The sequence below is a fragment of the Mytilus trossulus genome, chromosome 11 (assembly GCF_036588685.1).
Source record: "Mytilus trossulus isolate FHL-02 chromosome 11, PNRI_Mtr1.1.1.hap1, whole genome shotgun sequence".
NCBI lineage: Eukaryota > Metazoa > Mollusca > Bivalvia > Mytilida > Mytilidae > Mytilus > Mytilus trossulus.
In genome coordinates this window covers 47,903,303-47,930,275 of record NC_086383.1, presented here as the reverse complement: position 1 = coordinate 47,930,275, position 26,973 = coordinate 47,903,303, and the positions used below count along the sequence as shown (strand labels likewise).

The 26,973-nt window shown below is 32.0% G+C and overlaps 1 protein-coding gene across 1 annotated transcript; it reads left to right on the top strand.

Moving 5' to 3' along the window:
* The first annotated feature begins 3,954 nt into the window (after positions 1-3,954).
* Positions 3,955-25,437, top strand: LOC134691242 (enoyl-CoA hydratase domain-containing protein 3, mitochondrial-like). Its single transcript, XM_063551625.1, has 10 exons — positions 3,955-4,055; positions 5,529-5,647; positions 13,575-13,704; positions 14,136-14,207; positions 14,806-14,839; positions 15,455-15,539; positions 17,791-17,900; positions 18,812-18,870; positions 19,379-19,485; positions 24,488-25,437. Exons 1-10 carry the CDS (start codon positions 3,981-3,983, stop codon positions 24,603-24,605), a joined length of 909 nt encoding a protein of 302 aa, XP_063407695.1. The 5' UTR covers positions 3,955-3,980; the 3' UTR covers positions 24,606-25,437.
* Positions 25,438-26,973: the final 1,536 nt, after the last annotated feature.

The following is a 26,973-nucleotide window of genomic DNA, read 5'->3' as shown; positions in this document are numbered from 1 at the left end:
AAGCAGAGAAGAATAAATCTAAACAAGAATGATAAATCGTTGATTTCGTAGTATTTTAAATCAATTTTACTCAAATAGATATTTCGATTTTTTTTTTGTAAATATTAGCTGTACACTTTAATTTGAGTTTAAACTACGTTATAAATTGGTAAAGATATTCACAAAAACATAACATACTACTATCATAAACCTGCGTTATAAATCTTAGTTCGCATTTTATCTTTTATTAAATAAATAGGTTCTCTCTTTTGGTTTATTTTAACAGGATTTTTTAAAAACAGAAAAGTACATTTTTTAATTATATATGTGTCAGAAAGTCGTACTACACCCGATATCTTCGATTTATTTAGGTATACCTGTTGTGTGAGACTGGACCAGCTAGTCCATGGGTTAGGTGCGCTAGTGTAGTCTAATTTATCGTTGACTTAAGTACTTTTACCTTTATGTAACAGGTTGATAAAATTTAAAGCCCGATCATTCTATCGTTTCAATGACAGTTCGCATTATCGAAAAAAATATACCATAGCTCTAACAATCCTAATCTTGCAACGCCTCTCTGTGTTGACAAAAAGAGGACTACTGGATTAGACAATAGGGAACTTCGACACCATATGGTTGCAATGACAAAGTTGATGGTATAGGTATTCTATCTAGTCCTTCGTGTAGATCGGTGAATGTGATGAATATTTTCAACTCTACTCCTTGACGTAGACGCAGTAATGGTCATCGTCATTATACATTTTGTACATCATTACCATGATGTCTTTAATTACAGCTATAATTTCTGATATTGCAAATCACAGACTTTTCAAGCCAGTCCGCATTGGAAAGATGAAAAAGACCAAAGATCTTTTCTTAATCTTTCCTTTGTCAACAAAGGTCTCGATGGCGTCAACTTAGGCAATATCCTTCATTATAAATTAGTTCAATCGAAAATACCTCCTTATTTCAAAGATCAGTCTGTACCAATAAATTTCTTATGTATACCTATACCAAACCTATTGCAACTAAAATTTTCAATTATACAAACAGGTTTTCAAGATCTCAATATTGCCGACTCCAAGTCTAAATCTCCTGATTGCACTTGTGCTAGTTCCCAATTCATATATAATCCGGCTGGCCACGTCATAACCGTTGATCTCAACATTGTTAATAACACTTCACTACGAAATATGTTATCAAAAGGTCCGAAATATCGTGAGCCTAAATCCATCAATCGGAAATACAACTTTAAAATTTTGATTGATTCAGTCGAGTATTATGCCAGGCAATGGGCTAAGCGCGAAAATGAAGAAGAAGACACTCTTTCCGAATGGATTAAGGCAGCGAAGTCGTTGATGCAAATCAGAATTAAGAAACTGAATGGGTCTATCAATGCCTATGCTACGACAATCTTTAAAGACCCAAATTTTGCAAAACACTTATCCTACCTCCATGACATATATGTTGTTGTCCCCGCAGATAAAGCCTCAAACAACAAAGTTTGTGTGTGTAAAACTCATTACATTTACTGCTTGATAAACGAATTAGGTATTCACTTGGACGCCATCACGAATTGGTTGACCGTTATATGGAATAACCGTTTTCACAAATGATATCGGATATGTTCCTTACGTGAAGAACTGGATCTTCCATCACAGTATTGGATACCTAAACTACATAATTATAAGTGTCCTTACAAACAACGGTATATTCCTGGGTCTTCCAAGTGCTCCACGAAACCTCTTTCAATATTATTAAGATCTAATTTATCAGCAATCAAAGACGGGCTTCAAAGTTATTCTGAAACTGCCTATTCTAGAGGTGGCGTGAATCAGATGTAGATACTTAAAACTTCCAAAGATCTTTTAGAGTATACATACAATCTAACTCTATTTCATCTTGTAATAGTATTAAAACATTCGACTTTTCTACTCTCTACACAAGTATTCGACATTCCAAACTAAAAGACAAATTGAAAGAGTTGGTATTGCTTTGTTTCATGTAAAAGAATGGCCAACGTTGATACAAGTATCTTGTCTTATGGAGGGATAAATCCTATTTTGCTTGATTTCTTGATTGACAACATATTCCTGGGTCTTCCAAGTTACGTTCGGAGGATATAGACTGTCAGCATTCCAATGGGAACAAATTGTGCCCCTATACTTGCCGACTTGTTTCTTTATCATTATGAGGCTGACTTCATACAGGAACTTCTTATGAAGAAAGATAAGAAGTTAGCGATATCCTTTAATTCTCCTTTCCGCTATATAGATGATGTTCTTTCATTCAATAATACAAAATTTGTTGACTATGTGGAACGCATCTATCACATCAAACTAGAGATAAAATAAGATACCACAGATACAGTTAAGTCGGTATCATATCTTGACTAACATCTAGAAATCAAATGAGGGTCGGTTGAAAACAAAACTTTACGACAAAAGAGATGATTTCAGTTTTCCAATTGTGAACTTTCCATTTCTAAGTAGCAACATTCCAGCAGCACCTGCATACGGGGTATATATCTCCCAATTGATACGATATTCCCGTGCTTGCATTTCCTATCATGACTAGAGGTTTGCTGCTCACAAGGAAGCTATTAAACCAAGAGTTCTAAATTGTGAAGTTGAAATCATCCCTCCGTAAATTTTACGGACGCCATCACGAGTTGGTTGACCGTTATGGAATAACCGTTTCACAAATGATATCTGATATGTTACTTACGTCGTAACTACAATCCCCTTCCCTTTCATGAATATAACCTACCGAATTAGACTATTTACCGGATTTGTTATTACATAAGCAACACGACGGGTGCCACATGTGGAGCAGGGTCTGTTTACCCTTCGGGGCACCTGAGATCTCCCCAAGTTTTTGGTTTGGGTTCGTGTTGTTTATTTTCAAGTTTTTTACGTTGTGTCATGTGTACTATTGTTTGTATGTTTGTCTTTTTCATTTTTAGCCATTGTGTTGTCAGTTTGTTTTCGATTTATGAGTTTGATTGTCCCTTTGGTATCTTTCGTCCCTCTTTTAAAGCTCACGAATCTTAGAATTACAAATAAGTGTAGATGTAACTTAAACTGTTCCAGTTGGGACATAATCACTTTTAAATACAAAAAAATCTATTTTATTGTTTATAATAATTTAAAAAATGTTATTACCGCTTGATTTCAAATTTGAAGTAAAATCTAATCCTTTAAAAAAATAAAAAAAGTATTTAGCAGTTTCATAACGGTCAGGACATTTAAGTCAGCAAAAGTTAAAATTAGTCAGGTCAAGTTTTCTTATTCTGAAACATATTTATTTTTAAAAAAAAATCTATTTCAGAAATCATGGCAGTGTTGATGGTTCCAAACTTAAAGTAAATTCTTTCAATAATAAAAAAAAGAATTTAACACTTTCATATGTCAGGACTTTAGTCAGTAAAAAGACGAAGTTGGCCAGGTCAAGTTCATCTTCGCTAGCCAAGGGTTACGATCCACTCCCGCTCTCTGGGCGGGAGTGGATCGTAACCCTTGGCTAGCGAAGATGGGTCAAGTTTTCTAACTCTTAAAAGTTTCGCTTTGTAAAATTATTTTTCTGAAGGGACTTTCTAGTGTATAGAAAGTCCCTGTTTCCTGTCTGGAAAAATGAGATTGTCACTGAGAAATGAGTGGGTCAAGCCGGAACAGAGAATATATTTTCGAGTGAATGGTAACAGAAACAGTTGTTCGAACAGTTTATATTAACAAGGACGTATATTAGTTATACGTCCTTGATGTATATATATGCTGTGATTTGAAAAGAATTACTTTTTTAAAAATAAAGAATGCCGCTGTACCGTATGTTTGACAGGAGTTGGCTAATGTGTTTATAACTGTGTTTAGACCATAGTTTGGTCCGCACATGCAGAAGATTTAAAAAAAATACTTTAATGACGTGTAACATTGTTCCGCTTAATCATATGGTGCTCCAGACAGTGGAGAGTTTACTAATAAGAAATAAGATCTTCCTAGTATATGTCATTGGTTTCTCTTCCCTTACTGATATTACCCTGGAAGATGGGAAGATTGGTGAACTTTGCAACTTTTAGTGTAAACATAGTTTTTCTGCATAGTTATAGTAATTTGAGTAATTTAATCCCATAAATTGAATTATAACACAACCGTAAATTGTAATTTCTCAGAAAGGAGTAGGGGCATTAAGGCCTAGTTTTAGCCCAAGAAAATAAAATGTTTGATAACCATTTCAAATTGGCACATAATGTTTAGAAATGCATAGGGTCAAGAAATATAAATGAAAAACATAAAGATTTGTATCTGATGACGTCACAATTACGTCATGATATGTACTGTTTTCACAAAAACTATGAAAAATACAGAATTTATGCAGTTTTCTGTCTTTATTTCTGTTGTGGAAACATCCTGCGCAGCCGAGAACCAACACAATAATTTAACAGAAGCTTCATTATAACTATTGGCATAATCTCACCAAATATTAAGTTGTTTCTTGGGTGCGCACATACTTTTTCAATCTGAAATATACTTAAAATTTGATGAAAAACCAAGGAAAATCACGAAATTTCCCAAAATATACAAATAAGGTCATGATTTGTTGCCATGGTAAGTTGTTCCATGTCAAATTTGTTTTGTTTTTCTTTGTACCTTATACCTTAGTCAAGTTTTCAGTAATTAAAGATTATGTGTGATAACTTTTAAAAATGCAGTAAATTTTGGGCCAAATAAGGGCCTTATTGCCCCTACTCCTTTTCTGATTGAAGCTTTTAAAATTAGTACAGACCGTGGAAGCTTTAAGGTTCATCATAACAAACGGACAAATAATGAAATATGGCTGTATTTACAGGCCAAAAATTACTCTGAGTACAGACTTACTTGTGCAGTTGGAAACGTTTTAATGCCTAGCATCCACTAGATATAATAAAGTAGTTTTTGAGGTGAATATAAGGCCATTTTTATCCATTTGTTATGATGAACCTTAAAAATTAGTATATTTTTTTGTCAACAGATCAAGGTTGGGAGGTAAATACCAGTGACCCCCGAAATTTACCAGTGGTATTTACCCCCCCCTCCCCCCACCCCCCCCTGTATAAAAAAATACCTGAGGGCCCTCATGGGGTTTTTGATTATGTGATTACTTGGCCGTTTTTTTAATGATTATTTGATTATTAAGCCAAATATTTCATGATTACATGGATTAGTTGATTACCTAGGACTGTATTTTTAGTTTATGATTATTTGATTACTAAAGATAAGCAAATATTTAATGATTATGTGATTATATTGGCAAAAAAATGGTGATTATGTGATTACTAGGACCTCCCCATGAGGGGCCTCATACCTTAGTTACATGTTCATGTACAAGGTATAGTAATGTGTCATAAAGATTTTTTTTTTTTACTCTAATGGTGAGAAAAACATGACCAGGATCACATTATCACACGAATTCATACTTTAACTTTCATTTTTTAATTCAATTGATTTATGAAATTTAAAATATGATTCTCTAATGACATTTAGATGATAGATTTAGCTTTTTTTTTTTTACAGATTTTAAGGAGGAGTTTCTCTTTATCATCTGGTTGTCTACAATGTTCAAACCAGCCACTGACAATCTGTACTGAGAGTAATGGCATCAGAAAAATATGTTTGAATGATCCAAAGAAAAGGTAAACATATACTTGTATAGATAGGTGATTTGTTACAAGTTAGTAGATAACTTTTCTACTATAGTACCTATGTACATAATGTATACTGTATATTACATTTTAGAAATTATGTCAATACACATGATCACTCTTTGTTTAAATTACTGTTTATCTTTTTGTCATTTTTGATTTTTGCAATGGCATTGTCTTCAGACGTGAATCTGGCCTGAAAACTTTTAAACCTATTTTATCTGTATTTTAATTGATAGAATTTGTCCATATACCGGTACATGTAGTTGTAGCCAGGTGTATAGTGAGGCTGATAGAAAGTGACATATTGATGAATGATCTTTATTTCATACTAATTAACAAAGGTGGCAGGCAGTCCTGCAAATACACAAAAAGAAGGTTTTTATAATACAATTGTCTACATGTAGAACACAACTTCAGTTATAATGTACACTATAATGTAAATGATATCAGCAAAATACATAATTACAATAATTTGCTTGCCTTAGCCAATATTACTCAGTATTAATACCAATAACTCTTGTATATATTTAATATGACAAAGTATGGTTTATATGCAGTAAATATTACTTAAATCATTTCATTAACACTCTTTCATATTCAAAATGAAGTTTACTTAATCAAAACACTCATTTAAATAGAATTACAAAATATTGTTAAACCTGCGTTCCATAATATGACACATTAATGTTAAACAGGCTTTCCATAGTTTTTATAGCAAACAGCTCTCGTTGGTGTACAAAATAAATGTTAATTAAACTTTGCAGAAGTGAACACGGATGGTTATTATTCCATCATTATAGATGCATGTGATTAATATACCAAAACAATTATTTAACAATGAAAAATTCAATGTTTATGCAACAAAAACAATTAACCTAAATTATAGTATTCTACGTGACATAAATTATGTGTCACATAATTACAGAAGATATTATATGATATGTTTGTCAGTATTATTAATCCATAGTGCTGATGTATAAACAGATAATAATACAAAAATATGAAAATACGTCGGCAATGGTTTGCCGTATGAATATTGTTTGTTTTGATGTGTTTATCATGTTTATATATGTGTTGAAGACTTAACACAAACAATAAAAGCAATTTATAATAATATAAAGGCCAGGAAATAATTAATTCAATAATAATTTACCTGCAGATGGTATAAAAAGGCTTATTTTACAATGTTTCTTTCATTCATTCCAGCGTTATCATAAGTGCATATTAATACGTCATCAAAACGGTGGTTCCGGTTACAATAAAAATAGAAAATTACCGGTTACACATGAATAAATTCCGGAAAAGTTAGTGACTTGCTCACATACTCCCCTGCTTATAAAAGTAACGTCCTCGTTACTGCAAACATAACACAAAAAGTACAAATTTACAGTACAGGACTCAATTTCAAAATATCATACAACTCATAATTATAATAAAACACACTCAAAAAATCTTCTCACTAGCAAGGTGTAATTATTTTTAACTAGAAATTCAATTACAAGTTATCTTTGACTAGAAACTTCACTTCAAAACTTTCAATGCAATAATAGTTTAACACCAAATGAAAAAAATCAGCAAAAAGTTAAAGTTTAAAGTGTCAAGAAAATAAAAAAATAAAACAGGCAACTTTTAAAATTGAATTAAACAAATAATCAAATAGCATTAGTAAACAACCTTGACTAGAAAATGTAACATACATCACTTTTAAAGTCATTAAACATTTCACATTGGTACAATATCAAAAAAATATTTGATTGTCAAAAATTGTCAAAGGCATGAACATACAATTTTAAACAGTTGATCTTGGTTCGTTATGAACATTTGAGTGTTCACCAAAGTTAGTTCTGTTTGATCGTCTGAGCTGTCGGTATCCGTTGTATCCAACTGCAATAGGGTCTTCATCTGAACTACTGTCACTGTCAGTTTGCGGTTTGAATTTGCACACTTGTAAATTTGTTCTATTTTCGACGCGAGGTTGTCCAGATTTATCAATTGGTTCAATGAGATAAACATGACGGTCAGCGTCTAAGCACTTTATCACTTGATATTGTAAAGAATTCCACTTGTCCTGAATTTTATTTCGGCCTTGTACTCTATTTCGAATAAGTACTCGAGTACCAACTCCAAGTTTATGTTCGGACGCTTTTGTGTTATGAGCTTTCTCTCGTAAAACAGCTTCTTTCCTTAAGTGCTCCCCTGCTTTTTCATACGCAATCTTCATTTTACTAAGATGTTCAGAAATATACTCATGTCTATTGTCACTAATATTTCCATCTTCTTCAAAGTCAAAAAGAGAGTCAACAGGTAATCTAGGCTGTCTACCCATCATAAGATAAAACGGAGAAAACCCTGTAGACGAATGAACTGTTGAGTTGTATGTTAAGATTAATTCTGGAAGAAAGTTTGGCCATTGTTGTTTCTGTTTTGGTGTTAGTGTTCGAAGTAGATCATGTAAAGTCCGATTAAACCTTTCACATTGACCATTACCTTGTGGGTGATAAGGAGTAGTTCGGCTCTTTTTGATGTTGTAAATATTGCAAAGCTCACTAATAAGTTCAGATTCGAAATTTCTCCCCTGATCCGAATGGATACGTTCAGGTATTCCATAACGCATGAACCATGAAGAAACTAGTACTTTGGCGGTAGTTGCTGCAGTTTGATTTCGTGTCGGAATCGCTGCTGTAAATTTCGAAAATACATCTGTTATAACTAAAACATTTTCTCTACCATCACTTGCTGGTTCTAGAATCGTAAAATCTATAGCTAGGATTTCATTTGGTTTGCTTGCTAACAAATGACTCATTGGAACTGATATGCGCGGACATGGCATCTTAGCAACATTACAACGTTCGCATGCCTTGCAGTAGTTGTCGATATCCTTGAACATTCCTGTCCAGTAACACCTTGAACGAATCAAGCTTGTTGTCCTTTCTATTCCTTGATGACCTGCTTGTTCATGTAACATTTCTAACACTTGCTTTTGTAAAGCCTCTGGTACAACGAATTGATGTGTTTCACCTTGTTGTGGATCAATCACTTTTCTATAAAGAATCCCTTTCTTGAGAAACATTCTGTCCATTTGTCGTAACATAGATATTACTTTAGGAGACTCTTTCATTCGCTCACTTGATGACGGTTTTCTTTGTTCATTAAAGTATATCAAAAACTGTTTAATCGTATTGTCACTGTTTTGCATTAGTTTCATGTCACTGTTACTGTATCTAGGTAATGCACTTACTTCATTACATAACGCTTGTAATATTCCATCTTTGTCAGGCTGTTCATGTTTTCTCCCAAATTTATATTGAATTGATTCTACGGTTCTCTGGTATGCTATAACACGTAAATCGGTCGGTACGTCTGTTGTGTAATTGGGTAATCGTGATAAAGCATCAGCAGCGCCATTTAATTTTCCAGAACGGTATGAAATTGTAAAGTTGAACTGAGCTAACTGAGCTGCCCATCGTTGTTCTACTGCTGCTAGTTTCCCACTAGTTTGTAAATGTGACAGAGGATTGTTGTCTGTTATAATTTCAAACTTAGAACCAAGTAAGTAGTCTTTCAATTTTTCAGTTACTGCCCATTTGACGGCTAATAGTTCAAGTTTAGCAGAACTATAATTGGCATCATTTCGTTCACTAGGCCTAAGTGTGCGGCTAGCATAGGCTATTACACGGATATCTTTTCCTTGTTTTTGCATTAAGACTGCTCCAAGTCCTCTGAAACTAGCATCAGTTTCTAGAATAAATTCAGATTTATAATCTGCAAATCCTAATATAGGTGAAGTTGTCAGTTTCTCTTTTAGATGTGTAAATGCGTCGGAGCATTCCTTTGTCCATGAAAGTTGCATTTGTTTGTTTGACTTTTGTTTTGTCTTTTCCTTGTTACAAACACTGATAAGATGATATAAAGGTCTAGCTACTTGTGCAAACTTCGGAACAAATCTACGATAATAACTCGCAAATCCAAGAAAAGAGCGCAAGTCCTTTACAGTCTCTGGTTGCGGCCATTTCTTTACAACATCCACTTTTTCTGGATCGGTTGCGATGCCATCTGAAGATATAATGTAACCTAGATATTTTACTTGTTCTTTGAAAAAATGACATTTCTTTCCTTTTAGTTTCAAGTTATGTTCTTTTAGCTTCGTTAGCACTTTATCCAATCTTGTCAAATGTTCTTCTATTGTTGAAGAGTAAATAATCAAATCATCTAGGTATATAAGCAAAATTTGGAAGACGGAATCATTAAAAATGTGCTGCATCAAACGTTGAAATGTGGCTGGACTGTTGCACAATCCGAATGGCATTCTAGTATATTCATATAACCCAAATGGTGTACTGAAAGCAGTTTTCTGTTGGTCATCGGGGTGCATTGCAATCTGGTGAAAACCACTAGCAAGGTCCAAAGTACTAAAATATTTTGCTCCATGAAGTGCATCCAAAGTCTCATCTATCCGTGGAAGCGGAAATGCGTCACGGACTGTCTTCAAGTTCAACTTCCGGTAATCAACGCATAGGCGTATAGACTGGTCTTTTTTCCTTGCCACAACAATTGGGGCCGCATACGGACTTATACTTTCTTTAATGATATTTTTCGCCAAAAGATCTTTGATATGCGCTTTAACTTCTTCGTACTGACTTGGTGGTATACGTCTATAAGGCTGAGCTACTGGTTTGTCATCAGACAATTTAATTTGATGTTGCATAGTAGTGGTGTATCCTAGATCTAATTCTTCGGATATGAAAACATCTTGATGCTTCTCGATCAAATCCACTATTTTCCGTTTTTCAGTTTCGGTACAGTTTAATTCTTTTAAAAAGTCAAGAGAAATGTCTTGTTTAGAATTGATTTCATTAATTTCAGCTTTTAAAACTATTGTCTCTTCATTGTCATTGGTTTTGAAAAATTCTACTTCTGATTCCTCTTGGTTTACCAAACAAGTTACTTCTCTTATAACACCAATTCTAGTATTTGGTTTTAGCCATAAATCAGATGATTTCAAATTTGCTATCCTCACCGGATATCGATTTTTTTCTGTAGTTGACACAGAGTCAATTACCATTACTTCTGTATTTCTAGATAACGGTTCAATGTTTATAATTTTGTTCTTTGACCTTTTCTGTGTTGGTCCTACAACTGTTACAATACTAACAGAATTAGCTGGTACACAAATTTCAGAACTTCCGGCTACTCTTGCAAATCCCTTAATTTCAGAATGTTCTGGTTTAACTGAGTTGTTTATAGTTTTGAAAAGATCCATACATTGAGATATAATGTTCATACCAATAAGGCCAGACGAGTCTTTCCTGTTTACTCCAGGAGAATCCTTTAAAATCAAAATTCCTCTGTCCTTAATAGTTTCACCAAATAAAGGTAAGTATACATCTGTTTCTATATATCCAACGTACGGAATGTCTAATCCATTGGCTGCCCTAAGCCGAAGCCAACTCTTATCTTGATGCAATTCAAAATTTGACTTTAACATCTTATTGAAAAACGATTCGGAAATAGTACTAACCATTGATCCAGTATCTAAAATACATGATACAACAACATCTCCAATTTTCATGTCAACAATAGGACTACTTCCAACGGATTTCTTAACAAGGGACGAGCCATTTGTACCAGCGCCTACGGACCGGCTCCCTGCCGTAGACTGTTTTCGTTTAAAACATTTGTTTCATTCTTTTGGTTATGTGTAGCATTACCTTGATCTCTGATGAAGCTGCGACAATTTCTTTTTATGTGCCCAGTCTTACCACAATAGTAACAATCTCTTGGTTTTCTATAGGTTCCTTGTTTTTCTTCTTTCAATGTTTTAACTTCTGATTTTATGCTTTGGAGTTCTAATTTGAGGTCTTCAAGTACTTTTGCTATGTCGGAAGTTCCAGATGGTTTGGCTTGAGTAGCGAAAATAGGGACTTCAAAGTCGTCTGTCCTGTTGTCTTGTTGTTGGCTAGTTTCTTGTACATCACCGTCCTCCATGAGCAAGGTTGCTTCCTCCCGAATATCATTAAATGAAATTGTGTTTGTACCTCTTATTCGTTTCTTTAATTCTCTTTTGAGCCATGTTGGTCTTACATTCTCAGCAAACTGGTTGCGCAAGACAATGTCTCGATCTGTTATGCATTTGTGGTCTCGCTTGCATATTTTGTCTAGCTTACACATAAGGATATGTGAAAATTCTTGCAGTGTTTGGTTTTCTGTTTGTTTGCAAATGTAGAAATCTGACAATAGTTCTGATATTGTTCCCCTTTCACCAAATACTTCCCTGAGTATACTTAACACACTTTTTGTTGTTTTCTTTTCAGAGAGTGGTCGGTACCTTATCTCTTCTTTAGCTGGACCTTCTAAGAGACTGATTATATAGTTTACTTTTTCTTCTTCTGGGGTTGGCCTACTCTTTATTGTCAATTCAACATCTTCAATAAACTCCTCTAATGTTTGCGAGTCCTCTTTCCTACCTGAGAATTTCTCTATTTTCCTTTCTCTTGGTGTAAAAACAACCTTCGGTTCTACTGTTTCTTTACATGCTATTACCTTGGCTAATCTCAGCTTAACATCATCTAGTTCCTTTTTCAAAGCATTGACATCTCCGTCGGCCATCTTGAATGTTGTTCTCCGTCTACCACCTTTAGTAAAAAGTTGTCACATAAATCCTGTCGACGACGCCAAATGTAGCCAGGTGTATAGTGAGGCTGATAGAAAGTGACATATTGATGAATGATCTTTATTTCATACTAATTAACAAAGGTGGCAGGCAGTCCTGCAAATACACAAAAAGAAGGTTTTTATAATACAATTGTCTACATGTAGAACACAACTTCAGTTATAATGTACACTATAATGTAAATGATATCAGCAAAATACATAATTACAATAATTTGCTTGCCTTAGCCAATATTACTCAGTATTAATACCAATAACTCTTGTATATATTTAATATGACAAAGTATGGTTTATATGCAGTAAATATTACTTAAATCATTTCATTAACACTCTTTCATATTCAAAATGAAGTTTACTTAATCAAAACACTCATTTAAATAGAATTACAAAATATTGTTAAACCTGCGTTCCATAATATGACACATTAATGTTAAACAGGCTTTCCATAGTTTTTATAGCAAACAGCTCTCGTTGGTGTACAAAATAAATGTTAATTAAACTTTGCAGAAGTGAACACGGATGGTTATTATTCCATCATTATAGATGCATGTGATTAATATACCAAAACAATTATTTAACAATGAAAAATTCAATGTTTATGCAACAAAAACAATTAACCTAAATTATAGTATTCTACGTGACATAAATTATGTGTCACATAATTACAGAAGATATTATATGATATGTTTGTCAGTATTATTAATCCATAGTGCTGATGTATAAACAGATAATAATACAAAAATATGAAAATACGTCGGCAATGGTTTGCCGTATGAATATTGTTTGTTTTGATGTGTTTATCATGTTTATATATGTGTTGAAGACTTAACACAAACAATAAAAGCAATTTATAATAATATAAAGGCCAGGAAATAATTAATTCAATAATAATTTACCTGCAGATGGTATAAAAAGGCTTATTTTACAATGTTTCTTTCATTCATTCCAGCGTTATCATAAGTGCATATTAATACGTCATCAAAACGGTGGTTCCGGTTACAATAAAAATAGAAAATTACCGGTTACACATGAATAAATTCCGGAAAAGTTAGTGACTTGCTCACATAGTTATAAAAGTAAGAAGATGCGTTATTATTATAAATGAGACATCCTTTAACCAGAGACCAAAAGAAGAGGATATAAGATGTAAGTCACTGTTCAGCTAGCAAAACACCTAACTTATAGAAAGCTGTAGAAGGACCTGACATGACTAAATGTTAAATCTATTATTTGTTTTATTTTGTAGAAATGCTTTATCCTTGTCTATGTTGAAGAGATTACAAGATGACTTGACAAGAGACATTGATAACTTAAGAGCAATTATAATTACAGCTCCAGGGAAAGTCTTCTGTGCTGGTCATGATTTAAAAGAGCTGGTATGTATTCTGATATGAATAATTGCAGTATACACATATGGTTCATAAAACATGGTATTTCAATATATGAAAATATTTCTTCGTTTGTTTTTGTTTAATTTTTAAATATTTTTACTAATTTTTCATACAAAAATACTATCTACATGTATTTTGATATTTTGATACAAATGTGATATTGGTTTTCAAGGTTTTTTCCTGAAGTGATATATATATTCTGGCTACCAGCAACCTTTATCTGCAACATGTCTTAAATTGTGAGACTGTCAGTGTTGTGAATATATATATATGCTTGTCTACTTTTCTGTAAAACTCAAACAAGGCTGTCAAAAATTATATTGCTTTGCATTCACATTTAATGTCTTTGGTTTCATTTCTGGGCTATTTATCTAATATTATACATGTTCATCTATTTATATCTTTAAAATTTCTAGAGAAGTGAAGATGGACGACAGCATCATATAGAGGTATTCCAATCATGCTCAGAGATGATGAATACAATTCAGGTAAATTATTTTATAATAGACATGATAGATGTCTACCTGAATACAATTGTTCAGATTTGTGAAAATTATAATAAAGGTTGTCAAAAACATTGAAATTAAACATTTAAATTTTAGGCTTTAGAAGTTTGACGTTTGAATCTTATAATTCCATTAAGAAGATAAGAACAAAAGCAGAGAAAATCACATGGATTTCTTTATTATAAGTGCCAAAACTTCATTAAGAAAATATAGCAATCTAGTTCCAAGAGTGGTAATAGATATTTTGTGTCACATATAATCTGTTCAACTTAATTTACAAAATGTACTAGTTATTCTAGATATATATATTGTTTTTCTGGTATGGTTATCTAAGGAAAATATCTTTAAAGAAATTTATTGAGAAACTGTACAGTATCATTATAATATGTTGATATCCTTTTAAAATATTTTGAAGTCTCTCCTGGTCGTATTTTGTTGTTTCTTCTCTATCACTGTCAAAAATTATTTTTTCATCAAGAAAACAAATTTGGATCTAAAAAATTTATAGAAAATTGCTTGTCCCTGATTAAGTTCTGAAAAGTTCATATAAACTAAACAATAACTTAATCATACTTTATAGGATTTACCTGTTCCTGTTATAGCTGAAGTTTCAGGTGAGAATCATACAAAGTAGAAAAAGTATGGGATACTAGTAACTGACCATTGAAAATCCTCAGAAGTAGTCAACCTATAGCAGTAGGATATAAGTTAAATGAGACAACATTCATTCACTGGTCCATATGACACTGAAGTAACAATTGTTATTACACAACTACAAGTATACCACTTGGTGTTTGCCTCATTTGTTCTTGATTGTTCAAAGATCTTTTTTTCTGAATCTGTTTTACCCTCAATTATGAACTAAGGGAGGTAATTCAATCTAAAATATTTCTTAATACAATGTATCTCATTTATGAGTAAGTGCAAAAAATGTGGATGAAAGATGACTCAGAATTTTAAATGAGTTAAAATAACTAAATTGTGTTAAAATTTGTATGAAATTGAACTAGTCTTGAATATTAAATAAGTGCTCTTTACTATTTAACCAGTCACAATTTTGCATTAAAAAAAAGAGTACTTTAAAAGGTGCTATCCTCACCTAAGCAACAATAGAAGTTTTTACTAAATTACCAATTAGAGAATTTGAGAAGGCCTGTAAATTTTGGATAATATGAAGAAGTTTGTTGTGTATTATGAGTAACTTTACTGTGATTTAACATGTATTAAAGGTCTAGCAACAGCAGCAGGATGTCAACTGGTTGCTACCTGTGATATAGCAGTAGCTTCAGAAAAGTCACAGTATGCCACACCGGGGTAAGTACTAAGTTATATGTCTTATTATGAGGGTTTGACTTGGTATTTTATAAAAAGGAAGCTTCATTATACATGTTATATGTAATGAATTTGAGAAGGTTGAGATGACATATTTAACAGTTTAGATGTCTATAAAGCTAAAGACTGGCAGAAATATAGCAGTTATTTTATATGAAAATACTTTTAAGCATTTTTTTTAAATTTTGCTGACTAGTATCGGTTTACCAGATTCACACTTCAGACAGCTAAAGACGAGTCCCATTTCAACAGTATCGGAATACCTCTTTATCTTTTCCCTCTCAAAACATTGCAAACATGAGTTATCTTTCTTTGTTGAATACCAGGATGAAAGTGTGAACAGTTTGTTGAAAACTGTGTCAAAATCAGATCAAAGTTACAGAAACTATGTGAATTTGAAACGAGGGAACATTTTTTTTTAAATATAGAAGAATTGAAGCCATATTTAATAAGACACTTATTTTTACTCAAAATTCTGATTTATGTACAAAACACTCAGAATGGACATTGTTCAATGTAAGGAATTTGTACAACCTCATTCAATTTTTTATAATTTTGCCGTTTTGGGATAGAAAAGTAATAGTCACTATTTTGAGTTAAAAAGTAGAATTTTGAGAATTTCACCTAAATAAGGCCAAAATTTTTTAATTTTTTTAATGAAGAAAAAATTTTCAAAACATGAAACAAAACTGTGAACATGGTGTTAGTGAATAAAATAATGACACAAGTAACTATAGACAAGTTTGTATTGATATTTATTATGAAGATCTCCCACTTGAGTAATAGTAGCCAGGGAAGCCATCTTATCAAGAGTAGCTTCTGTCTGCACAGCTATCAGTGAAAGGGTTATTAAACCATTGTGGTGACGTCAGCCCATTCATTTACCGTGGATTCTTTTTCTAGAATCAACGCTTCCTTAATTCGTCGCTGAAATGGACTCACCTTTTGTCATTCTTTTGTTTCATTTGTGTGCCTAATTACATTAAGGTTGAATTGGCCAATTTTACTGATTTCTGTTCAGTAATGGAATTATTTTAAAAACTTACCTTTAATTTTTGTAATTTATATATGCCTGCACTCGGAGTCGAACCCGTCCATGAATTCTCTTCATTGTCACTTACATCAACACATCGACGAAACCTCTCGGCTACCAATTGGTTACGATTCAATTGTCTAATTCATATATATAAATTGAATATTTGATATACATCGGTACAACGGACACACGTAGATTGTACCTTTATATATACAATAATAGGCAATCATATAGTAAGAGTTGGTAGCCGCGAGGTTTCATAGAAATGCTCAATGAGTTAGAACTTGTCGGCGTAGGTTCGAATCCTGGTATTTTTTGTTTTTGTCCCTGTTCTCGACTTTTCCTGGTTTGTTCCTTGTTTATTTAGTGATTTTGGATATTTTGTTTAATAAAAGCGAGTTTGGTTGTTTATTGTTGGATAATTGTTAGCAATTCTACATGTGTGAAACGAAAATGTTAACATTATAGGTGTCTATTTTTGTTTTATAAAATCAATATAGTATGATTACATTTGTTTATTCACAAATTCCAATGCTAGAAAATCGTGATGCAGGTAATGAGACTTCTTGTTAGAAATTACGGACACATGCTTTATATATATGCCATATACATGTTTTTTGTCAAGTTGTTGTCCCCGGCTTTGACACATTCCCCACTTTTATTAGAAATAAGATCAAATAAATTATTTTGTCAAAACATATAATGTTCAGATGCCTGATAAATGAAAATCTTTAAGGGCAGACATTTTGTGTACAACATGTATTTGTATTGTTTTAACCATAATGATTTAAATGTAATATATGATATATCGTTTGTCACGATAACATGGTTATTTAAACTCACTAACAATACCTTCTAATTAAGAAAAGGCTTTAATTTTGAAAAGACATTATCACAATAGTTTAAGTTATAGATACAATGGATAAGCGTTGATTCATGAAAAACAAACCATTCGCCCTGCGGGCTCATGGTTTCTTTTTCAAGAATCAACGCTTATCAATTGTATCTATATCACATAATATACAACATTTATCTTTTATTGCTTAATATGGACATACAAATTCAGTATTATTCTTGTAGAGTAAATGTCGGTTTGTTTTGCTTTGAACCTTTTATTTATACTATCATGATTATTGTATATTAATGTAAATAGACATTGGTCTGAATATTCTTACCACTATTATTATATATTTGTAGAGTAAATGTTGGTTTATTTTGTTCTACACCTGCAGTAGCAGTTGGAAGGGCTGTACCAAGAAAGGTTGCTATGGAAATGTTATTTACTGGCCACCCAATATCAGCTCAAGGTAAAATATGTATTCTTTGATTATAAAATTACAATTGCAAATTAAAAAAAGGCCATTTTGAGCTTATCTCTCTATATATATATATAACCTTTTTCATGAATGTTCAAAATTTATTCAAAATTTTCACAGCCTTGATATAGATGATAAATTTATTGAAATAATGAAATTATTAACTGTTATACACTATTTCCAATGCAAATGTTTATATTAATTTTTCTGGCGAAGAAAATTGTTTAACAGCTCTTTATGAAATTTTTACTATCTTCAGAGTTTTACTATTGTAATTTTACCAGGAAAGTCAGATTTCGACAATTTTTATATATAATATTTTTATTGAGTATAGTGATTTTTTTTTAAAAAAAATTTATTTTTATTTTAATGGTGATTTTTTTGTGACTTGTATGTTTTTTACAGAATATATTTGAAATTTTTATAGCATTTAAAGCTTTTTAGTGTCTCATAAGTTTTTTTCATGGCTGGATATTAATTGTTTTATGTGTATATATTTATATAATGTTGCTTATACTTATGTCAATCAATATGTGACACTTTAATAAACTATTTACTTACTCTATATATGTCTGTTGTTATCTGTTTTACAACAATCATGATCCCTAAAACCACTGGCTTAAATTAAACCAAACTTTCCCATAGTTATGCCTATCTTGAAAATGAAAGCAGAGAGAGAGAAAAATTGTAATAATAACTAAAATAATCAGCAACTACAAACACAGAAAGACAAGTTGTGCACTTGCTATTAAGGAATTGTTAGAGAAAACATTTCATATTTTAAACATTTAAATGATCTGTATAGAACTGTCTGAACATTCTCCAATGTTTAAGAAACTGTCAACCCAACTATATTAGTTTGATCTATTTTTTTTTTTATTTTCTGATTATTTATATTTCAGATGCATTGTTGCATGGTCTAGTGAGTAAAGTTGTACCAGAAGACAAATTGGAAGAAGAGGTACCATTATAACACAGTTAAATAAAACACCTAACACCTATGTTAATGACAAAGAAAAGATAGGTTTGAAGATGACCTCTAACATGATGACCAAGGGGAAATAACTCTTACCCAATTCACATCAATCTAAACATGTTGATATGTTTCATACCTTTTTTGCAGTTTTATAGAAATTTAGGCCATCTATTACAGATGCTTTACTATTTTTGTTTTAAATACAACTTTAACTGGTAAAATCTGATGAAAATCAAAATCCTCTCATTAAAAAGGATCTCCAAATGATTTTTTCTCATCACTGTGCACAGTAAAACTAACTTTAATTTGTTATATTGGGTGGAAGATGTTTAAAATAATAAGGATTATATATCAATTGTTTCACTTGTTTTTTTTGTGTACAAACACAGTTGTCTGTGTGTCGCAATGTGAAATATGTCACTGTGTTAAAGATTTGTTTAAGACGGATCTGATGGATGCTTTAGTGTTAGCTTATGATTTGATTATTTTTAAGACAATGAAGATAGCAGAAAGAATCTGTGAGTCCAGTAGAAGTGTTATAGCCCTTGGTAAAGCTACATTTTATGCACAAATGAATTTAGAAAGAAAAGAAGCATACAAGTAAGTATGTGAATGATAGCTAATAAATAATACAGTTGTAAGCAAGAGTTCTTTTCTTTTCTTTGATGCAAATAATGACAAATTAGTATTCCTGTACATTTGCAGATCATGAAGAGCATTCAATGTGATTTCAAAATTCCATATATATAAGGGTTATCTATTGTCCCACAGTTATAAATAACTTCTATATAATTTTCATTTGTTCTGATATTAATCTTTTATTAAGTATATTAAGTTTTTCAGGAGCCTCTGGCCTTTGTTAGTCTTGTATTATTTAAATTTTAGTTTCTTGTGTACAATTTGGAAATTAGTATGGCGTTCATTATCACTGAACTAGTATATATTTGTTTAGGGGCCAGCTGAAGGACGCCTCCGGGTGCGGGAATTTCTCGCTACATTGAAGACCTGTTGGTGACCTTCTGCTGTTGTGTTTTTTTATTTTGGTCGGGTTGTTGTCTCTTTGACACATTCCCCATTTCCATTCTCAATTTTATTTTCCATGTTAAAAAGAAATTCATTCAAACAAAAAAATATAATCCACTGGTAAAAATGTAAGAATCTATATTTACACAGTGTTCTCCCCAGGATTTTTTGAAGGCGCAAAATTCAAGGGCGCGTAACTCTTTTTTTATAGATTGAACTTGTGTGATCTGAAGCAATCAGTTATAAATCATGACATGCTATATGAGTAATAATGTTTTGTGTTATGTGTTTAATAATGCAGAGTATAAAGTACAAGAATGTATATGAAATAAAATGATTTTAAACACAAAAGTTATTCATATTCAGTCAATTATAAAAGAAGTCAAAATATAAATATTCATCTCTATACTCTCTGCTCCTTCTAAGGATTATATTGTTTCAAGATAGTGTTATTTTGTTGTACAGTCTGTTCCTCAATTTTGCCTTTATCCTCTTTTAATAGGGTTGAAAACCCCCTCTTACAACAAATGTACAATAACTTTTGCTTATACTCCCTTTAACATATATAAGCTATGAAAAACTCAGACAGCCATGCTATTGAAACCAGAGACAGGTGCTTGCTGTTATCACTTGCTAAAACTTTAGCTCGGTTGGTAGGAGAAGCAAAATTACATCTGCTTATACTGTCAGTGTAGAGGAAGGTGTATTCCCCCTCAGTTTATTAGAAGTCATTTGGTTGAGAAAAAAAAACCTACTTCCATCATCTTCCTTTAGCTTAGAAGTCAACCCTTTGTTATTAGCAGAGAACATGTTCATTCAGAATTAATAAAATTGTTTACGGTTAAGATACTTGGTATACAACTTTTTAAAACAAAAATGTTTTAATGAACAGCCGACTAGTTTCCGTAGTTTGACATTACTCCTTCCGTGTGTTTTATTCTTAAAACCTATCTTTGGCAGGTAAATATAAACGAAACTTTACAAATTCGTTAAAGTTAAAAGAATTGAAATTATTAACTAGTGACATTATACAGAAGCTGCAGCAAATCCGTACCCGGTCGTGTTGATTGTCACATATTTCCCCGATGCACGGATTTACGATTGATGTTCAATGATCATGATTTTATTTTTAAAAACACGAGTTTCAGACGAATTTACCTTGCAAGCAACTTTTTCTCACTTTCTATTTAAATAAATAGATAGCTGCTAGTTATCTTAAATCGAAGTTTATTTAATTTTTTTCATCTACAAATACTCTCATTCATAATTTTCATCGTAAATATCTTTATCCATGTGTATTCAAATTTATCACGTGTAATCAGCGCGTTCATTGGTCGTGTTAAAATAGATTCTTCTTCTCGACCAATGAAAAAATCTGTTATTTAAATGGTCAAGTGATCACACACACGATGCGAAAATACAATGTATTTGCGATCTATTTTTTTAATTTCTGCAATGCAGTTTTTATTTGTTTTAATTTTATTCTACACATGTCTATCTTTTTAATAATCATTTACGCTATTACATGATAACATAGTCCGATAAGGCTAAGATAAGCGTGGCTCAGGTAAAACTTGTACTTCAGTATCAGCAAGGATTGGTATCAGTTATTGCGTAACACTGACTGACCTCTCAGCGGTGATCAGCAACTTGTCAATTTTAACCAATATTTATAATGAAAATGTGAAAATTAACACGCTGCGGGATCAAGTATTAAGGGACAACGGCCAATTAAGACGCTGCGGGATCTACAAAAATATTATGAAGGCGCTGCGGCACCGCAGCGTCATATCGGCCTGGGGAGAACACTGTTACAAGTACACACCCGTGATATCGCGGGTCCGTGACTGAATTAAAGTATATAACTATGCCTAAGCCTTATTTTAGTAATTGGTATTGCCATCTGATAAGTCATGTCGATTATAAGATACACAGTTTTCTCTGCTTTCAAATCTTTCTGTTTGAACCCGTCGACCTGGAACTTATCAGTTATTGGAAATATTAATTATTTGGAAAACAAAAGGTCCTGGCTATCCAGGAATGGAGTATTTTTAATCAACAGCATTGTCCTATATTAGTTATCTTAGAAAGTCTTGCTGATTGCTGAATAAAACTACAATAGGGAACAATTTGACAATGATTGAATTTAGTAGTGTCAGTCCTTTGATTATGACCCGTGTATATAGCAAAATCCTAAATACACCGTTTGGTGGTGCGCCTGTCAAATGCGGAACGTACAGATAAGGTAATAGCTGAAGATACTATTTGTATCGGTATCGGATTCGACCCGGAACTTGTTAATTATTGGCAATATTAATTATGCTGAAAACAAAAGGGTCTGGAGTGGTGTAGTTTTTAATCTACACCATTGTCCTATATTAGTTATATATAGAGTTGAATATTTTGATTTGTCGTTTTTACCCGATGACGGCTGACAAATTGGACCTCGTAATTTTAGTATTATAGATACATTATTGTATGTGCAAACCTTCTATCTTCTCTTTTTTTTTATATAATAAAAATAATGTCATGTATAGTTCTTTGCACAAACAAGTGTAACTTTAGTAACTGGTTATAAATTATTCATTTATTTATTTTTATACTACAGTAACTAAATTTAAAAAAAATTTGGTCGTATATTGGTATCACGTCGTCGTCCTAAGATGGATGGTTTCTGGATGATAACTTTAGTATAAGTGAATAGACGTAAATAAAATTTTAACATAAGGTTTATAACCACTAAAGGAAGGTTGGGATTGATTTTTGGGGTATTAGTCCCAACAGTTTAGGAACAAGGGGCCCAAAAGGTGTCAAAATAAGTATTTTTCTAGTTTCCAGACAATAACTTGTGTTAAAGTGTTTGGATCTTTCTGAAATTGTACCGCAAGGTTCCATTCCAAAATAAGAAGGTTGGGATTGATTTTGGGGGTTATGGCCCATACAGTTTAGGAATTAGGGGCCAAAAAGGGACCCATACAGTTTAGGAATTAGGGGCCAAAAAGGGACCAAAAACAATACTTTTCTAATACTTTGTATAAATTGCTTATTTCTTGACAAATTTCAATGGGGTTTATTCTTGAATTCTTGAGGTCCTTTTGATATGCCGAATCTAACAGTGTATTTAGATTTTTAATTTTGGGTCTCCTTTTCAAATTGGTCTACATTATGGTCCAAAATAAAACTTATAAAAAAAAGAAGATATGTTATGATTGTTAATGAGACAACTGTCCACGAGAGACCAAATGACCCAAAAATCAACAACTATAGGCCACTGTACAGCCTTCAACAATGAGCAAAGCCCATCCTGCATAGTCAGCTATAAAAGGCTCCAAAATGACAATGTTAAACAATTCAAACCAGAAAACTGACAGATTTACTTATATACAAAAATCAATGAAAAACAAATATGTAACACATATCTTTGATATGCAATCCATGGCCATATATTTAGATTTTGGATATTGAACCATAATAGATAAAAAAATAATTTTTAAGTTCATTCTGTGTCAGAAACCTTTGCTGTGTCAACTATTTAATCGCAATCCAAATTCAGAGCTGTATCAAGCTTGAATGTTATGTCCAACTGTTCAGGGTTCAGCCTCTGCGGTCATATAAAGCTGCGCCCTGCAGAGCATCTGGTTTCGGAAAATAACGTAATGTGCTTTGTCAGAAATATTTTCTTTATATTATGCATTGGTTATTAAGTGTAAGTAGCAGATACCTTTTATAACACATAACATAGTATATTTATAAAGGAAATTATAAAGTTCTGGATTTTGATATGGAAATGAATGGAATGCTAGTCGTACAGTTTATGTTATTGAGATGCAAATCTATAAACATTACAAATTGATTTGCTGGCATAAATAAATATGGAAAAAAAGTTCTCTCTTGTGAAACTTTAATCTCTGGTTAGTCATCATTATGTTATTATGCAGTTTCTAAGATTTGCACCTATCCATTAATAAAGTTTGCTCTAATAATAGGTAATGATAATACAAAAAATGTTGCTTGTTAGAACTCTGGATAAAGCAAAATTTGCCTGCTAGTTGAATTGTTTACATTTTTTGCAGCTGTTAAGATTATAAACATGATTGTCTCCCATTGCACAGTTACAAAAACACATTTTTGTTTTGTTTAAATAATTGTCTAGATCAACCGCCATGTATGCCAGTGATATCTGATAAATAGTATTCCAGTTGCAAGGTTTAGTTACATCTTGTACACTCAAAAAATAAGAATGCTTGAAATTTAAATCCTGTGATTAATTTAGTTGAAAACCTGTTGTTACTGTTTGAAATACATTTCATTTCCAAAATAGATTTTGGTTGGTTCTAGTACTGGTACTCTTTTTCTGCATATGTAGCTCTGCCCCTAGAATAACTCTTACGTTAAAAAGAAGCTTGTATTACTGGAGTTCTCTTTAGCATATATTTATATAGTGATGACCAAATTGATAGAGACATGATTTTTAAATACTAAATACTTTAAAAGTGTCAGATTGTAATTGAAACCGTGAGATTTTCAGTATCAATTTTACTAAAAAGTATATTTCATAGTTGTTATGTATATTTTTCAGACTGACTGCCCAAGTGATGGTGGAGAATCTATCTATCAGTGATGGACAGGAAGGAATCAAGTCATTCATTGAAAAGAAAAAGCCAGTCTGGTCACACAATACAAATAAAGTACATTGAAGTGAATATCAATAAGAAATCTTAGGGATCATTGTCAAATAAAACATGTACTGAATCAAATTAATCATCAGCAGCATTATTTTGTTTCTGTTTTATGGTTTGAAAACATTGCACTATTCAATTCTAATGCTTTTGACACACATTATTCATAATGTTTGTTTTCTAGTCATCGTTTGCCACATAACATCATACGTACATGAAGTTATTCTGAATCACTTCTTTGAAATTTTTTATTAACATCTTTTATGATTTATCTATAGGGTACTGTACTTGTTAACCAGAAAAAAACTATTGAATCAGTTTGACAAAAATTTATCCCCAAAATTATCAGGAAACCTGTTGATTTAGATTGTTCATTTAGAAATGAGAATTTAATGAAAAAGTATACACTTTTTAATCAAATTTTGTTTTTCCTTTACAATAAAGGACAAGTATTCATCTTTTAAAATGTTCATTTGGGGCCCTTTATAGCTTGTTGTTCGGTGTGAGCCAAGGCTCCGTGTTGAAGGCCGTACTTTAACCTATAATGGTTTAATTTTTAAATTGTTATTTGGATGGAGAGTTGTCTCATTGGCACTCACACCACATCTTCCTATATCTATGTTATACAATGCTTTGGATATTTTATTGATGTAAAACATGCTTATTTGTGTGTAAAACCCTGTAAAAATCTGTTACAATATCAAGTTTGTTATCAATTGACCATAAATAAACCTGAGAAATATGTTTTGATAATTGAATAGTAAGAAAGTTATGACAATTATTGCATAACTGTTTATTAACTATTTATAAAGTAAGAAAAAATGTTTTTTATAAAATTATTGATATTTAATATATTTTTTATTCAAATACAGCCTGATTTTTTTAGTATTTAATTATTTGATTAAGATAGACTCTTTTGTAATTTTAGCATATTTTATTATAGTTTATAATTTGTGATATACATAATATGTAATTTCCATAATAATTTTACAATAAAAATCATAGAAAAATCATTTTTAGTTTGTTTCACATTAAGAACCTAGAAATTTTACCTCAACAGTGGTTGAAAAAAGAATTTAGGAACTTTTTTTAATGAAATTAGTAAAAAAAAAATGTTATTCCTTGCTTCAATATTAGACATGCTAACTATTTTTGTCTTGCATGCAGCCAATGATAGTACCGTTCTGAGAGGGCTGCCATGAACCCAATAAATCAGTTATGTATCTAAGACTAAAAGTACCAATGCATTTGGTCATTAACAAACATTTAGACAAGCATGACATTGTGTGATGCCAAAATATAGGTATCAACAGAGTTGGGCTGTCAATGTATGTAAGTGTATACACTATTTTGTTTGGTTTTTATATATGGATGAAAAAACAAGTTGCTTCATTCAATACATGTTAGTTGATACTTCATTCAAGTAACAAATATCTTGTAACGTATAAAGATCTATAAATTTATTGCACACTTTGACAAAGTTACATGTACATATCTGTTGTATTTTCAAAAAGAGGTATAAAACAACTGATGCCTTGAATAAAATATGTACCCAAAGAGTGACAAAAGATACCAGACAGGTATTCAAGTGCGTAAATTTAAAATAAACTGATAACACCTTTGCTAAAAAAGAAAAACAAACAATTAAACAAACAATAATACACAAACAACAACAAAGTAAACTAAAGACTAAACAACAAGAACCCCACCAAAAACTTGGATATCAGGTGCTCCGGAGGTACAGGACTACATTTTTGTAAATATTTCAGTTTCGGTTTCTGTCAATTGAGATGTTACCAACATGGATCCCGAACAAATTTACCAATTTTGCCAAAATGGTTGTCATTTATATGAGAAACGGTTAATGGCCACTGATACAAAAGTCAATTTTGCATCTATTTTGGGTGATGAAAGGAGGACAAATATTTGCAATGCATATGCTTCAAAAAGATTCCACAGAAAGTTTCTATATAGTGTTGATATAGAGCCTAGCAAAACTGAATACACAATATTTCTTATTTCACCCTCTTGATTACTGCATAAATAATCACAATTCTTAGGGTATGTACCATATTCACATTCAATATAATTTATTCACTATATATATATATATATATATATACAACTCGTCTAAACATCAACCCAACAATGTTATTTCTGTAAATTTGCTCTCGCAAATTTTTGGTTTTTCCCTCGCCGGGATTCGAACCTGTGATATCGTGACACCAAATCGCCTGCACTGCAGCCGTCCCGCTAGACCACACGACCAACTGGGCTCTAAAAATAGAGCTTTCGCTGGCCGTGTGTTACCTTTCCTCGTCAGTTTAAATCTAGCGGTGTACTTCAGTACATGATATATATAAGGCATGAAGATGTTATTGTTACA

Excerpts from the sequence above, each read along its gene's own strand:
- LOC134691242 (XM_063551625.1), top strand. The coding sequence starts at position 3,981 with ATGTCATTGGTTTCTCTTCCCTTACTGATATTACCCTGGAAGATGGGA. Across the intron at positions 14,208-14,805 it reads AGATGATGAATACAATTCAG|GATTTACCTGTTCCTGTTAT; the intron begins GTAAATTATTTT and ends CATACTTTATAG. Across the intron at positions 14,840-15,454 it reads TGTTATAGCTGAAGTTTCAG|GTCTAGCAACAGCAGCAGGA; the intron begins GTGAGAATCATA and ends CATGTATTAAAG.